Source organism: Chiloscyllium punctatum, chromosome 22 (genome assembly GCF_047496795.1).
Source record: "Chiloscyllium punctatum isolate Juve2018m chromosome 22, sChiPun1.3, whole genome shotgun sequence".
NCBI lineage: Eukaryota > Metazoa > Chordata > Chondrichthyes > Orectolobiformes > Hemiscylliidae > Chiloscyllium > Chiloscyllium punctatum.
The window spans coordinates 67,232,389-67,248,687 of record NC_092760.1 but is presented as its reverse complement, the minus strand read 5'-3'; the positions used below and the strand labels follow the sequence as shown (position 1 = coordinate 67,248,687).

Here is a 16,299-nt window from a genome sequence, read left to right as displayed (position 1 = left end):
GAAAGGTTAGAGTCTAGACTATCTTCTGAATATATTTTGAGGGAGTTTGATTTGGCCCATAACAAACTCTTATCGCAATTGAAATCTCTAATTCCAGGTTGACTTTAGGATTGCTGGACTCAAAAGCAATGGGTGGTGAGTGTTGGTGTCTTTTGTGTTGGGCGTTGCAGCCAATTAGTTTAAACAGGGTGTGCCTTATGTAATAATGGCTCCCTCAGACACTAAGAGTTTCCTGGGGGTGGAAGAAGTCACTTTGAGAGTTTTACAGAAAGCAAGGAAGGCTTGGCAAACAAGCTGGAATTGGGATTGCCTGTATCTGTGAGGAAAGGAGAGATAATCGTGTCAATCATGCAACACTTACAATTGCCAGGTATGCCATTGGGATCTTTGAAAATGACTAAAATTCTATCACAAATGAAGCAGCTTGAGTTAGAGGCAAACAAAAAAGAAAGAATTGGCCTGGCAGAACATGAAGAAAGAGAAAAGGAAATGAAACAGTTTGAATTATGCTTAAAAGCAGAAGAAAAAAAGAAAAGGAAAAGAAACCCGAGCAGAAAAAAGGGAGAAAGAGAGAGGAGAAAGAGAGAAAGAGTTTTTCAACTTCAGAGGTTGGATCTAAAACCTCAAAGTTGGCTTAAAATGGCAGAGATGAGGTGAAAGGTAGGAGTAGTGATAAGGGCAGTGATGGAGATCAATCCCATCATAGCCAAAAACCTGGTGGGGATCTATTTAAATATGTCCAAGCATTGCCTATGTTTGATGAAAAGGGTGTAGAAGCTTTTTTCATTTCAGTTGAGAAAATGGCTAAACAAATGAAGTTGCCATTGGGTGTTATTGATTCACACAAAGTTGGTAGGTAGAGCCAATGAGGTATTTGCATCACTGTCAGAGAAGGTATCTGGAGAGAATACTGAGGTGAAAGTGTCATCTTAAGTCATATGAGCTTGTACCAGAAGCCTACAGACAACATTTTAGGAATCTAAGGAGAGAACTGGGTCAAACTTGGTTACCAGACAATAAAGATGAGAGACAGCACATGTCGTTATGCACCAAGGAATTAGAAAAAAGTAGGGAAATTTATCAGTGGAACAAATTTTAAAACTTTGTATCTGAATGCACGAAGCATTCGAAATAAAGTGTAAATGGGTACGATATAATTGGGATAAAGGAGACATGGCTGCAGGGTGACCAAGGATGGGAACTGAAAGTCCAATGGTATTCAGTATTTAGGAAGGACAGACAAAAGGAAAAGGTGATGGAGTGGCATTGCTGGTTAAAGAGGAAATTAACACAATAGCAAGAAAGGATATTATATCTTACAATGCAGAGTCTGTATGGGTTGAGTTGAGAAATACCAAGGGGAGAAAACATTAGTGGGTGTCATATATTGACCCCTAACTGCAGTGGTGATGTTGGGAATGGCATTGAACAAGAAATTAGAGATACATGTGATAAAAGGAAAATCAGTGATCATGGGTGATTTTAATCTGCTTGTAGATTGGGCAAATCAAATTAGTCAGAATGCCTTCGAGGAGGAATTTCTGGAGGCCGTATGGGATCATATTCTTGACCCATATGTGAAGGAACCAACTAGAGAACTGGCCATCTTAGACTGGGTACTGTACAATGAGAAGGGAATCATTGATAATCTAGCTGTGCGAGACACCTTGAGGATGAGTGACCATAACATGATAGAATTTTTTATCAAGATGGAAAGTGAGATAGTTGATTCAGAGACAAGGTGGTTGAATCTTAATAAACTATGAATATATGAGGCATGAGTTGGCTTGATAGATTGGGGAGAGTCACTTAAAGGGATGACAGTGGATAGGCAATGGCAAACATTCAAGGAACACCTGGGTGAACTGCAACAACTGTTTATCCTTGTCCAGAACAAAACAAAAATGGGTAAGAAGGCCAAACCATGGATTACAAAGGAAATTAGAGATAGTATCTAACCCGAGGAAGAAGCATACAGATTGGCCAAGAAAAATAATAGACGTGAGGATTGGGACCAATTTAAAATACAACAAAGAAGAACCATGGGATTGATTAAGAAGGGGAGAATATGGTACAAAAGTAAGTTTGCAGAGAACATAAACACCAGCACTAGGAGTTTCTATAAGTATGTGAAAAGAAAGAGATTAGTGAAGACAAAAGTAGGTCCACCACAGACAGAAATGGGAGAATGTACAATAGGGGACAAAGAAATGGCTGAGCTACATAAAAGACAACACATATCAGATACCAGAAATATTGAAGAATGCAAGATTTAGTGAAAGACAAGAACTGAGGGCGACCAATATTAGTAGACAAACGGTGCTGGGATGATTGAAGAGATTGAAGGCAGATACATCACCAGGGCCTATAATCTACATACCAGAGTACTTAAGGAAGTGGCTCTAGAAATAGTGGTCATCTTCTAAGATTCTATAGGCTCTGGAAGAGACCCTGCAGATTGGAGGGTAGCTAATGTTACTCCAATATTCAAAAAGGGAAGTAGAAAGAAACAGGGGAATTATAGACCAATAAGCCTAATAGCGGTAGTGGGGAAATTTCTTGAATCCATTATCAAGGACTTTATAGTGGAGCATTTAGAAAGCAGTAGCAGAATCAGACAGAGTCAGCATGGATTTATGAAGGGGAAATCATGCTTTACAAATCTGTTGGAATTCATGAAGATGTAACTTGTTGTGTTGACAAGGAGGAGTTAGTCAATGTGGTATATTTCTGCTTTCAGAAACCATTTGACAAAGTCCTGCATAAGAGAATATTGTGCAAGGTTCAAGCACATGGGATTGGGAAAAGTGTATTGAGATGGATAGAAACGGGTTGGCAGAGAGGAAACAAAGAGTAGGAATTAATGGGTCCTTTCCAAATTGGTAGGCAGTAACTTGTAGGGTGCCACAGAGATTGTGCTGGGACCCCAGCTACTCATAAATATATTAATAACTTGGATGAAAGAACAAAATGTAACATCTCAAGTTTGCGGATGATATCACATTGAGCGGGAGGGTGAACTGTGACAGGATGCAGAGATCTTTCAGCATGATCTGGACAGGTTGGGTGATTGGGCAAATCAATGGCAAATACAGTATAATTTGGATAAGTGCAAGGTTATTCACTTTGGAAGCAAAAACAAGAAAGTGGATTACTACCTGAATGGTGGTAAACTGGGAGAGGGGAGTGTGCAATGGGACCTGGGTGTTCTTTGCACCAGTTGCTGAAGATAAGCATGCAGGTGCAGCAGGCAGTAAGGAAAGCAAATGGTACGTTGGCCTTCATTGTGAGAGGTTTCGAGTACAGGGGCAGGGATATGTTGTTGCAGTTATACAGAGCCTTGGGGAGGCCACACCTAGAATATTGTGTGCAGCTTTGGTCTCCTTTTCTGAGGAAGGATGCTGTTGCTTTCGACGGAGTGCAGAGAATCCAGGCTGATTCCAGGAATGGCAGGACTGACGTATGAGGAGAGATTGACCAGGTTAGGATCGTGTTTGCTGGAGGTCAGACGAGTGAGGGGTTGGGAGGATCTCACAGAGACTTAAAAAATTCTAACATGTCTAAAGAGGGCAAATGCAGGGAGGATGTTCCCAGTGGCGGGTGTGTCCAGAACCAGAGGTCACAGTCTGATGATTCGGGGTGGATCATTTAGTTTGGCGATGAGGAGACATTTCTTCACCCAAAGAGTGGTGGGCTTGTGGAACGTATTGCCACAGGAAGTAGTTGATGCCAAAACATTGAATGTATTCAAGAAATGGTTAGATATAGCACTTGGGGCAAATGGGACCAAAGGTTATGGGGAGAAAGCAGGATTAGGATATTGAGTTGGACAATCAGCCATGATTGTGATGAATGGCAGAGCAGGCTCGAAGGGCCAAGTGGCCTCCTTCTGCTCCTACCTTCTATGTTTCAAACATACCTAAAGTTTGAAAGTAATTTTGATAGGTGGATAAGGGCATTAAAAATAGATCAAACATTATAGAGGTGACTTTTTTGGAGAAGTTCAAAGATTCACTTCCTGAAGTAATGAGAACTCATGTGGAAATTCACAGAGGTAAGAATGCAAGATAGGCAGCAGAAATGCCAGATGATTATGTGCTTGTTCACAAATCAAAATTTGGCTTCTGATGTCAATTTCAATCTGTGAAGGATAGAAATTGGGGAAAAGAGAAATCCTCAGCTGGTCAGGAAAAAGGAGATCTCATTGAAGATAATAAAATATAGTTTACCATAGAGTAAAAAGGAAACCCATGAGAGAGAAAGAGAAGTAAAAAAGCTGAGGTGTTTTCACTGTAATAACGTAGGCCACATGAAGTCGAAGTGTTGATGGTTTAGAAAAAGCACTGGGAAGATGGATGTGGGAAAACAGGATAAGTCAGTGAGGTTTGTTGAAGTGGTAAAGGAAAGCACAGTGGAATCTGAAAAGCTGCAAAAGAATGTACAACCCAGTCAGGGGTTGGTTGAGAAGAAAGTGCCAGATCTCTTTCAAGAATTTACTTGTGCGGGTAAGGTTCACTCATGTATGCCAGGAAGAGTAGATTAAGAAGTTAAGACTGACTGGAGCAAGTCAATCTTTGATGGGGAGAGATGAGAAGATAAATAATTTGGAATGAATACTGCCAGAAAAGGTTGTAATATGTGGAATTCATGGTAAGAAGAATTGTGTTCCATTATATAACGTGAGGTTGGACAGTCTGATGTAATTTGGAGAAGTGAATGATAGAGAAATTCTTGGTTCCAGGAATACAGTTTATCCTTGGGAATGATATAGCTTGATCACAGGTGGGAGTGATGCCTACTGTGGTTGAAAACCCAGTGGAAAATCAGGCAACTGAGATGTATAGGAAGTATATTCTGGGATTTTTCATGACTGTATTGCAATAGGATCACAAAGCCATAGGTTGAAACAGGAGGTAAAATCAAAGAATAAAGATAAGGAATGAAGTCCAATTATCAGAAAGTATGTTTCATTAAATGGTTGAGAAAGAAGCAAGAACAGGTGGAGGATGGAGTGGATATTTTTAGTTCAGAGAAATTAATTGAGTTACAATAAAAAGATGAAAAACTAAAGCAGTCGTATCAAAAATCATAGAAGAAGAATCTAAGTGTATCCGAGAATGTTATTATCTTAAAAATAAAGTCTTGATGAGGAAACGGAGACCATCATATATTCAGGTGGATGAAAAATATGCAGAAGTTCATCAAGTTATATTGCCAAGGGGTTATAGAAAGGAGGTATTGCGGGTAGCACATGAATTACTGGTAAGAGGTCGGAGGTCGCGGCCTTTAGCTTCGCCCCTCCGACTCGGCGCTCGATTTCCTGGATGTCTTGGTCGTGCTTCTGCAGCGCGGCCGAGAGTGAGTCCCATCGATTTCGGGATTCTTCAATAAAAACGTCGATCTTCGCATCCAGTTTGGAGATCATTTCCACAAGGTTTATCACTGTAGGTAAGTCCCCCGGGGCAGCTGTGGACACCTCTGCTGCAGCTGGAGAGGTTGGGGGAGGGGGTCCTGCTTGCTGAGAGCTGCGGGCCCCCTTCCCTTTGGTCATTTTTACTAAATATTAGATTGTTTAAATTTAATATTAAACAACTAATTAAATTAAACAGCTATTATAAATGATTTGGTGAGTGTGTTGGGGGTGGGTGACCCACTTTACCCAAGTCTTGGGAGGAGCACTATAGACTCAGACTTGCTGGGTCGCCGCCATCTTGGATCCCCCCACTGGTAAGAGGTCATTTGGGAGTAAGGAAAACTCAAGCCAACATCCAAAAAATATTTTTGTTGGCCTGAACTGCGTAAGGATGTGGTTGCATTTTGTTAAATGTGCAATACATGTCAGGTACTTGGAAAACCTCAGGCAGTGATAAAACCAGCATCCTTAATATCTATTCCCGCATTTGACCAACCTTTTACAAGAGTCATAATTGATTGCGTAGGATCTACACCTACAACAAAAAGTGGGACTGGGTGTAGGTTTGCTCGCTGAGCTGCAAGGTTCATTTCCAGACGTTTCGTCACCCTACTAGGTAACATCTTCAGTGGGCCTCTGGGCGAAGCACTGTTGATAATTCCTGCTTTCTATATATATGTTTGGGTTTCTTTGGGTTGGTAATGTCATTTCCTGTGGTGACGTCATTTCCTGTGGTGACATCATTTCCTGTGATGATGTCATTTCCTGTTATTTTTCTCAGGGGGTGATAAATGGGGTCTAACTCGATGTGTTGTTGATAAGAATTCCAGTTGGAATGCCATACTTCTAGGAATTCTTGTGTATATCTCTGTTTGGCTTGTCTTAGGATGGATGTGTTGACCCAGTCGAAGTGGTGTCCTTCCTCATCTGTATGTAAGGATACTAATGAGAGAGGGTCATGTCGTTTTGTGACTAGTTGATGTTCATATATCCTGGTGGCTAGTTTTCTGCCTATTTGTCCAATGTAGTGTTTGTTACAGTCCTTGCATGGTATTTTCTTCTCAAATCTTCTCAAAACTCGCCAAAAAGTGGGAATCAGTATTTGTTGACCATAATGCATGTGTCTACTAGATTTCTAGAGGCCATTCCATTATGCAGTATCATGGCTAAAAGGATTGTAGAAGAATTATGCAAAGTTTTCACCAGGGCGGCACGGTGGCATAGTGCCTCATAGCGCCAGAGATCCGGGTTCAATTCCTGCCTCGGGCAACTGTCTGTGTGGAGTTTGCACATTCTCCCTGTATCTGCCTGGGTTTCCTCCGGGTGCTCCAGTTTCTTCCCACAATCCAAAGATGTGCAGGTTAGGTGAATTGGCCATGCTAAAGTGCCCATAGTGTTAGGTGAAGGGGTAAATGTAGGGGAATGGGTCTTGGTGGGTTGCTCTTCGGAGGGTTGGTGTGGACTTGTTGGGCTGAAGGGCCTGTTTCCACACTTTAAGTAATCTAATTTAATCTAGATATGGACTGCCCAGAAAAATACAATCAAATCATGAATCAAATTCTACATCAAAGTTATTCCAGGAAGTTATGGATAGTTTGGGAATAAAATAATTCAAATCCACTGCGTACCATCTAGAATCACAGGGAGCATTACAACAGTGTCATTAAACTTTAAAGACCATGTTGAGAGCTTATAGTCAACACAATCCAGAGGATTGGGATAAAGGAATACCATTTGTAGTGCTTTTTCAATTAGGGATGCACCTAATGAATCAATTAAATTCAGTCCATTTAAATTATTTTTTGGGCATGAGGTGAGAGGACCACTGAAATTAATTAAAGAGAAATTGATAAATAGAGATGACATATTTTGATTGATTTATTTATTGTTGTCATGTACTGATACACAGTGAGAAGTGTTGTTTTGTGTGCTGTAGAAGCAGATCGTACTATACAAAGTGCATCAGGGTAGCAGAACAGTGTGCAGAATACAGTGTTACAGCTGCACAGAAGGTGCAGAGGGAGAGAAAGAGTTCAGAATTAACATTTGAGAGGTCCATTCAAAAGTCTGATAATGGTGGGGATGAAGCTATTCTTGAATCTGTTTGCACGTGTATTCAAACTTTTACATCTTCTGCCTGGAAGAGGGTGGAAGAGAATATAACGAGAATGAGTCTTTGATTCCATGATTAGTGGGACTTTGATTATGTTAAAAATCAGACAACACCAGGTTATAGTCCAACAGGTTTATTTGGAAGCACTAGCATTTGGAGCGCTGCTCCTTCATCAGGTATAAATCGCAAAACTGCATGAATCCATGTAAGATTCTGTAAACCCTTTTTTTAGATTAGAATCAGTCTGACCATTGTGCCACAGACACCATCACAGGGCAGCTCACACCTTCAATACATTATCTGGGCTGACATGACATCAATTGTTAAAGTTCACTTGAGAATGTAACTTTTTTAAAAATGCTTTACGATTTACATATGAAAGAACTGAAACCAACATGATCATTCTAAAAGATGAGAGACTTAACAAACAATCCAGGTCTTTTTCAATATATAATTTCAGTTACATCACACTGTAAACTTTGCTATAAATTCTATGTCTTACAATTTTAATTCTCCACAACCACCTGTTGAAGGAGCAGCGCTCTGAAAGCTAGTCCTTCCAAATAAACCTGTTGGACTATAACCTGGTGTTGTGTGATTTTTAACTTTATACACCCAAGTCCAACACTGGCATCTCCAAATTTTGATTATATTGGTTGCTTTCCCAAGGTAGCAGGATGTTTAGATGGAATTAATGGATGGAAGCTTGGTTTAAGAGATTGAACGTATGCTCAAAGAAAATATAATCAATGTAAGTTGCAGCAAACGGAGCTAACTCATAGATATGGTGCCAAAACTAGATGTTATCCAATGATTATATGTAGACTTTCAAAAAAGTCAGTGTAGTTACAAAATCTTATTCCTATCCTATTCCATGTTTGGAAGACTATATTGAGAAGATGGAACAAACAACTTATATTTCTAAGTTGGACTTACTGATGATACTGGCAGGTACCTTTGTCCAAAAGAGGAAAGGAAATTTCGGCTTTCATGAGATCGAAGGAATGTACCAGTTTAAAGTCATACCATTTGTTACAAAAAATGTGCCTGCCACATTTCAAAGACTAACCAATAAAGTAATTTCTGGTGATTTTTAGTTGCGTATGGAAGGAACATTTGAAGCATTTATTGAAATTCTTTGATTGACTTCAGAAGGCTGGCTTGGTAATCAACTGGCTAAGAGTGAGTTCACAAAAGCCCAAATCACTTTCTTGAGCCATGGTCAATAGTCAGATGGCCTCATGGGATGTGAAAACAAAGGCTATTAGGAGGTTTCCCATTCTATCAACAAACAGAGAAGTACTGTGATTCCCAGGATTGAGTGCTTTTTAATCGGATGTGGGTACTGACTTTTTGCAGTGTGGATGCTCCACTGACTGACTTGTTGAAGAAGTACAGAAAATTTCAGTGGACGGAGGAATGTCAGAAAGCATTTGATAGTCTGAAAGTTTGTTAATCACCACCGCAGTGTTAACCACACCTAATTATGCAAAGCCATTCAAGTTGGCAATCAATCTGAGCGATGGAGGTGTCGATGCTATACTCTTACAAGAAGATGATGAGAAGATAAAAAGACTTTTTGGGTATTTTTCCAGGAAATTGAATAATCATCAACAGAAATATTGCACAATTAAGAAGGAGACATTGAGCTTGGCAACATTTCTATTGCTAGTAATATGTCTGAGCCAATTTGATATACTAACCATTCCTGAAGAAGGGCTCATGCCCGAAACGTCCATTCTCCTGCTCCTTGGATGCTGCCTGACCTGCTGCGCTTTTCCAGCAATACATTTTCAGCTCTGATCTCCAGCATCTGCAGTCCTCACTTTCTCCTATACTAACCATAACCTATTACAATTTTTGGAAAAAATTAAGGTTAAAAATTCCACACTCTTTAGATGGAGCTTATTATTACAGCCATTCAATTTGAAAATTATCCATGTGGCAGGATGAGAGATCATAGTTATCCAAATGTTGTCACAACTTTGGTGAAGAAAGATAGAGGTATTCGATGGCAGGACAAAATGAACTGTAAGAGTGAATGTTTGCATGCTTGGAATCAATGTAATATACATGTATTGTAGTGCACTAATAGTGTAAAACTCAAGGTTTTAAAAAGTGTATATTGATATATACTGATGGTTCATTTGCTTTTAAGGGGGAGGTGTGACAATACCGTGGCTTTAAGAAGTGTATTTTTGTCCAGGTTTTTTTTAAAATGAAAGAAGGTTGAGATCAGAGGTGACAATCGGTCTGCTCCAAAGCCAATAAACAGCTGGTAAGGCCTTAGGGTATTGTTTTTCTAAGGTTGGAACAATAGAAGCAGCCCGAATGGGTGGGGTCAGTTTCCCTCAGAGCCAGAATTTCTAGTTTTAGTTTTTTCAGTAGCAGTTTCTGGGGTCTTAAAGCTAGGTTTGGAAGATGTTGTACATCTCTCCCTGCTACTCTCTCTCTTTCACAGAATTTTCTCCTGCAATCTTTCTTCCTGGATTGGAGAATTGCCTGTGATACTATCTATTTTACTGAATTTTGCCTTTTGCCAAGGGTGTATTTATGGGCTGTTATTATATTGAAACAGTTAAATAATAGTAGTTAATAGATATATTATTTTGTTAAGAAATTTGAAATGGTTAGTTAAGTCAATTATTTTATTTTTATTTTGTCTGAATTTTAATGGTAGTGTAAAAATAAAGTGTGTTTTCCTTAATATCGAATACTTTGACCAATGTAATTGCATCTGGAACAATACACTTACCTTTAAAATAAGAAGAGATTAGGGTCTAGACTATTTTCTAAATATATTTGGAGGAGGCTTGATCTGGTTTATAATAAGGGCCATGATCCTTCAATTGCAGGCACACTGAGTCAAAGTCCAAGGACTTTGCTTGGCAGCAGAATTAAAATTGAGGCCTACATTTTTGCAAACATAGATGAGAATTATTTATTTCATATTGATTTTTCAAATGCAAGCGATATGTTAATACAGCTTCTTTCTAGAAAAAAAAAGCAGATGTATGTAATTCAGCCCTTTGAACTTGCTCCACCATTCAGTAAGATGATGTCTGATTATTCACCCTAGTACCCTGTTTTTGCTTTCTCCCATACTATTTGAACCCTTTAGCCCTAATAACTAATTAATAGAAGACTAACTCCAGAAAATCAGCATTATTCACTCAGCATCCTGAAGGAATAGTGAAAAAGCCAACTGTAAATTTCAACAGTTGTTTGACAGTTTGCAAAAAAAAGTTGGATTCCTATACTATGGAGTAACAATTGTTTTGAACCATTCTATATACAAGTGCAGTAGGAAATGGCCTTGCCTTCAAAAAATGCTTCAGCCAACATCCGAAAACAAATGCTTGATCATTATCTAGCCAGTTCAGAAGTCATGGTGCATCCAAAACATGAACTCCGTTTCTCTCTCCACAGATGCTGCCCAACCTGTTGAATTTCTCCAGCACATTCTATTTTTAATCTAGTCATTATTACCTCGCTGTCTGTTGAATTTTGTTTTGAGTGAATTGACTGTGATGTTTTCTGCTGTAATATCAAGACTAATATATTTTAAAAAGATTGAATTTTTAGTAAACAAATGGAAAGAATCATAAAAGTATGGCGCTGGAAAAGCACAGCAGGTCAGGCAGCATCCAAGGAGCAGGAAAGTCAATGTTTCGGGCATAAGACCTTCCCTGAAATGTCGACTCACTTTCTCGGTTGCTGCCCGACTTGCTGCGCTTTTCCAGTGCCATGCTTTTCAACTCTGATCTCCAGCATCTGCAGTCTTCTCTTTCTCCCAATGGAAAGAATCATGCCAAAGATGGCTCATTAAGAGTTTTACTCGAACAAACAAATTAAAATCAACATCAACTAACCATTCTTTAGGAGGTAACTAATACAGAAAAATGCACTTCCTTCATTAACTTTTTATATTTTGTGTTTATATATTATATCACACTCTCAGAAATATAGCCTTGTAGACTTAAGTCCAAAATTCTCCTGAATATTCCAGTCAGCTCCTTTCTTCCTGCTTCATCAGGGTAAGTTTTCCATTCTCTTTTTGAAAGTTCCTTCACTTAATCTTTGTGTATTATCATACTGATTTCCAGCAGCAGAATACATTTTAACAACGCCTTAGTTTTTAAGTCTCTGCAAGTCCCATCTCTTCACACAAGGAAGTAGTTTTCACTGGCATTCTGGTTGGTAGCTAAAACAAAAACAGTCTTTATATTTTTATTGACACAGAAACCACTGTTTACAATTTTCCTGTCCAGGTCTTTGTATGCAGCAAGACCAGCTGACCTGCTTGATGTCCAGGTGTGAAAACTGCACTTGGCTTCTATGGGTTTTGACCGTGGCCTCATGGCAACTAAATTATGTAGGTTTCCATTCTTTGGAGTTCAATATGATTTCACTATGTTCCATTTTATCTTCAATTGAAAGAAATTCTTTAAGCCCAAACCATCTACAAAAGTCTCACTAGAACGTACACTATAATCATATTCAAACTTATTATCTGTAAATTATTTTGGTGCATTACACGGCTGTTTATGCTATTAAAATCAAAGCCTTGTTTTTTGGTTATGAGTGGTAATTTTAGGGAGTGGGGGAATTATTTTAATTAAAAAATAATTGACTTTGATATATTATACTATGATGTGTCAACAAATCTTTACACCTATTGTGTGCACGTTTGGAGTGGCACCGTGGCTCAGAGGTTAGCCCAGCTGCCTCACAATGTCAAGGAACTGGATTCAATTCCACCCATTGGGTGATTGTGTGGAGTTTGCACATTCTCCCAGTGTCTGCATGGGTCCCCTTTGGGTGTTCCAGTTTCCCCCTACAGTCCAAAGATATACATGCTGGGTGGATTAGCCATGGGAAATGCAGGTATTGCGTGGGATGCTCTTTGGAAGGTCATTGCGAACTCGATGGACCACATGGCCTGCTTCTACACTGTAGGGATTCTATATGTTTATGACTGCTACAGAATTAACAGAAGGCAAAGTTTACATTGCCATTTTGTTTTAATTGGGTGAACATATCTTCTAAAAAATGATGGAGTGAAGAATTTCAAATACATTCACTAACCATTATACATTTGTATTCCATAGTATGATTTTATAGGTTGAGTAGTTAATTCACTAAAATATAGAGCATTTACCTTTCTGAGATCATTAGGTTTTGTAAACCACAGCAAAATATTGGAGCCTTTTATGTTTTCTTTCTGCTTATGACACTTCACAAAGATCCAGATGGATACCTTGCATTGCACAGTGTAGTCGGTGAAATTTGAAGACAGATTATTTTTCTGACTGATGTAGACACTAATCAGTAAGAGATGAAGTCAAAAGGAGTCAATGGAAGGGCAACAGCTATATAGTGTGCACTACAGCACATGTCAAACCTAGGGAGGTGTTTTGCTGTCAAAAGATTGTCAGATTCAAGTTGAGTAAAACTTTCTCAACAGAAATAGCATCAAGAAAGTCTAATAGGTGTGACTTCAATAATTATCCCTTGCTAACAGCGTCTCATATTTTAACCCCTTTAGTTGGAAAATTTGATCGATGAACTGCGAGCTGTTATCAAGAAGTACAATAGTCAACTCTCAAAACTTGGCCCACAGTTACAGGCTGAAGAGGAATGGCAAAGGGCCCTTGTGTCCCGGACTATGAATAGGTTTCCAGCAAACACCACTCTCCCAAAAGGCCTGCAGCTGAAAGTAGGTGTCATTTATCTCAATGCTTTATAAACAATGTTATAATGTTCAATTTTCCCTTTAAGTTATGTTTCACATTGAACAAAAATGTGACTCATATATCCACCAAGGAGTCACCATATGTTTATTTAATAATCTGTCTGAACTAAACCATTCATGTCTGACTGTTATTGCTATCCACTTGGTCCTGTAATCTCAATCAGGAAATAAAGACCTGCTTTAATGAATTACTTATCTGCATTTCTTAGGAATCCAGGAGTAGCTCAAATACTTTTAAAAGTTTCAACATGTAGACAAATACAACAGTCATTTTGAACACAGTCAGATCCCACAAATACCAATATCTAGACAATTGTTATTAATTGAGGTAATAATATCTAATACTTATTATTCTGATATGACTTAAATTACACGCTTTTTAATATAAAATTATTGAGTGGCAGTTTATTCCCAGATTATGGCCAGATTTGGGAATGCTGATCTTCTATCTTCAACTTCCCTGAACATCTAAATTTGTTAACTGTTTCAGCTGTATTCTGTGTGCCTCTCTATATTATAAACTGTGTTGGTTACTTATATGCATTGATCCAGTTTTTATAGTTCTGCACAAAGCTTATGAATTTTCCAAACCTTTTCCTTTTATGCACTGTTCTGTTTCTTAATCTCATTAATACATTGTATCTTACCTTGTGGCAGAGAAGACATGAAAATCTCTTCCTAAATATTGATTCATTTAACATGTTGTTAATACTCTTGTTTGAGAATCTGCAGCTTCCTTAGTTAATGGCATCCAAGCTGTGCATTAACCATTGCCCCATATATCAGACCCTACAAGATGTTATGTGACATCATTAGTCCTTGCTTCTAATGAGAAAAGACATTTTAGGTAAACAGTTTTTCCATGGCAGTACATTACAAATCAACAAATAACCTCCTATCAGTCATGAACTGCCCAGGTTTTAAATCCCTGTGTCTTTTCAAGGTGTAAGAATACTTGCTAAGGGGAAGGTTTCTTTTGTTTGTGCTACGAAAGCAGATAAAACACACAAATAGCGATTAGTTGTCATTACCAGCCTGAGGCAGTGTTTCCCTCTTCTCAGCATGTCACCAATCAGATTTGGATGATTCAGGCCTAGAACCTGTTCAGAGTGCATGCCCATTCCCCTTCCCCCCTGCCACATATTGGACCTCAGAATTGAATAATTCCTTTCTTGTCTGTGGCATCCTGAAGCTGCCCTGGAAAATGACAACAGGAAGGCAGTGAAATCTGCGCTGCAATACTTACCCAGTAAACAGACACATAATTCGAATATAAGCATTCAACCTAAAATGCACAGACACAGGCAGAGGAGTGTATTTGACCTCCTGCTTTATTTGTTTTGTTTTTGCTTCCAAATTAGTGACTTGTCAGGGAGTGTTTGATTTACTCATATTACTCTTTTCATTGCAGGCACATCTGTGGGACAGGTTCAAAAAGTTTGTTCACTTTGTCAGTTTGGTTTGTAAATGGTCATTGCAAGTGACATGACGGAAACATTTAGCAAGACACATGGACCACAAATAAAAACAAACTGCCTTTGGTAAAATTCTGAAATCAGAAAATAGGAGGAAAACCTGCCTCTAAATGTCTTTTGTCTTGCTTTTGTTTGATGCTGCAGTTCTAATATTTTCTTTTTATATTAGGATGTGGTCAATATTAGAGTACATAAGTCCAGCATTTTTGTGCCTCATTCCTATGTGTTTTTTCAACAGATAGTCATTAAATGTGTACTGCACCCACACTCCAGATCTCACATTCCAGACTTCACCTTTTTACTGACAGGAAATAATCTGTAAAAATAATAATAATTTATTTTCTGATTAGTATGTACATTTCAGACAGTGCACCTGCACTGCTTGTTATATGTCACCAGGTTTTGTTAATAATGTAATATTTTATATATTCTATGCAATCCTTAATCTATTGCCTTTGGAAGCCAAATTTTGCCCTAATTTTAGGGTATCTAAGATTAGATTAACCCAAAAACAACTTTAATAGCACTATCATCGACAAGAGGAAGAGGTGAATATAATTTTACTATTGTCATCTTCCATGCATAGCAGGGATAACTTTTAAAAAGACCTTATCCATTTTGCACTTTGATAGGCGTGTATAGTGGTGTACTGGTGTATTTCCCCAAAGTCTTTTAAAAAGGCCCATTGTTCCCTTTATGTTAAAGTAAAAATTTACTTTAAACAGCAAATTAATACATCCAAACTCCAGAGTGAAGGAAAGGTTATCACAACATACACACACGTACACACACAAAGGAAAAAAAGGAGTGAATACAATTATTAATTTCTCAAAGATTGAAGATATTGACATTAATTCACATGAATTGGATGTGAGTAATCAATCCGAGCTTACTTTCACAATCAGGACTCCCACCCACCTTCCGAGGACCCCTTCGCCCACCTCCAACACACTGCATCCACCTGGACACCCCGCGCTGGCCTATTACCTGCCCTCGACCTCTTCATTTCCAACTACCGCCGGGACATTAACCGCCTCAACCTGTCTACCTCCCTCCCCCACTCCAACCTCTCACCCTCACAACGCGCAGCCCTCCAATCCCTCTGCTCCAATCCCAACCTCACCAAGCCAGCGGATAAAGGGGGCGCAGTGGTAGTCTGGCGCACTGACCTCTACACCGCTGAAGCCAAACGCCAACTCGAGGACACCTCTTCCTACTGCTCCCTCGACCATGACCCCACCCCCCATCACCAAACCATCATCTCCCAGACCATACAGAACCTCATCACCTCAGGAGATCTCCCACCCACAGCTTCCAACCTCATAGTCCGGGAACCCTGCACTGCCCGGTTCTACCTCCTTCCCAAGATCCACAAGCCTGACCACCCTGGCCGACCCATTGTCTCAGCATGCTCCTGCCCCACTGAACTCATCTCTACCTACCTTGACACTGTCCTATCCCCCCTAGTCCAGGAACTCCCCACAAAAGTTCGAGACACCACCCACGCCCTCCACCTCCTCCATGACTTCCGTTTCCCTGGCCC

General features: G+C 39.3%; 1 protein-coding gene across 1 annotated transcript in view; it reads left to right on the top strand.

The window, feature by feature from the left end:
* LOC140493745 (doublecortin domain-containing protein 1-like) overlaps positions 1-16,299 on the top strand; it is a 621,788-nt gene that overhangs the window by 234,307 nt on the left and 371,182 nt on the right. Inside the window, exon 10 of the mRNA XM_072592573.1 lies at positions 13,075-13,245. Within this exon, the coding sequence (XP_072448674.1) occupies positions 13,075-13,245 (171 nt within the window). The remainder of the gene's footprint in view (positions 1-13,074; positions 13,246-16,299) is intronic.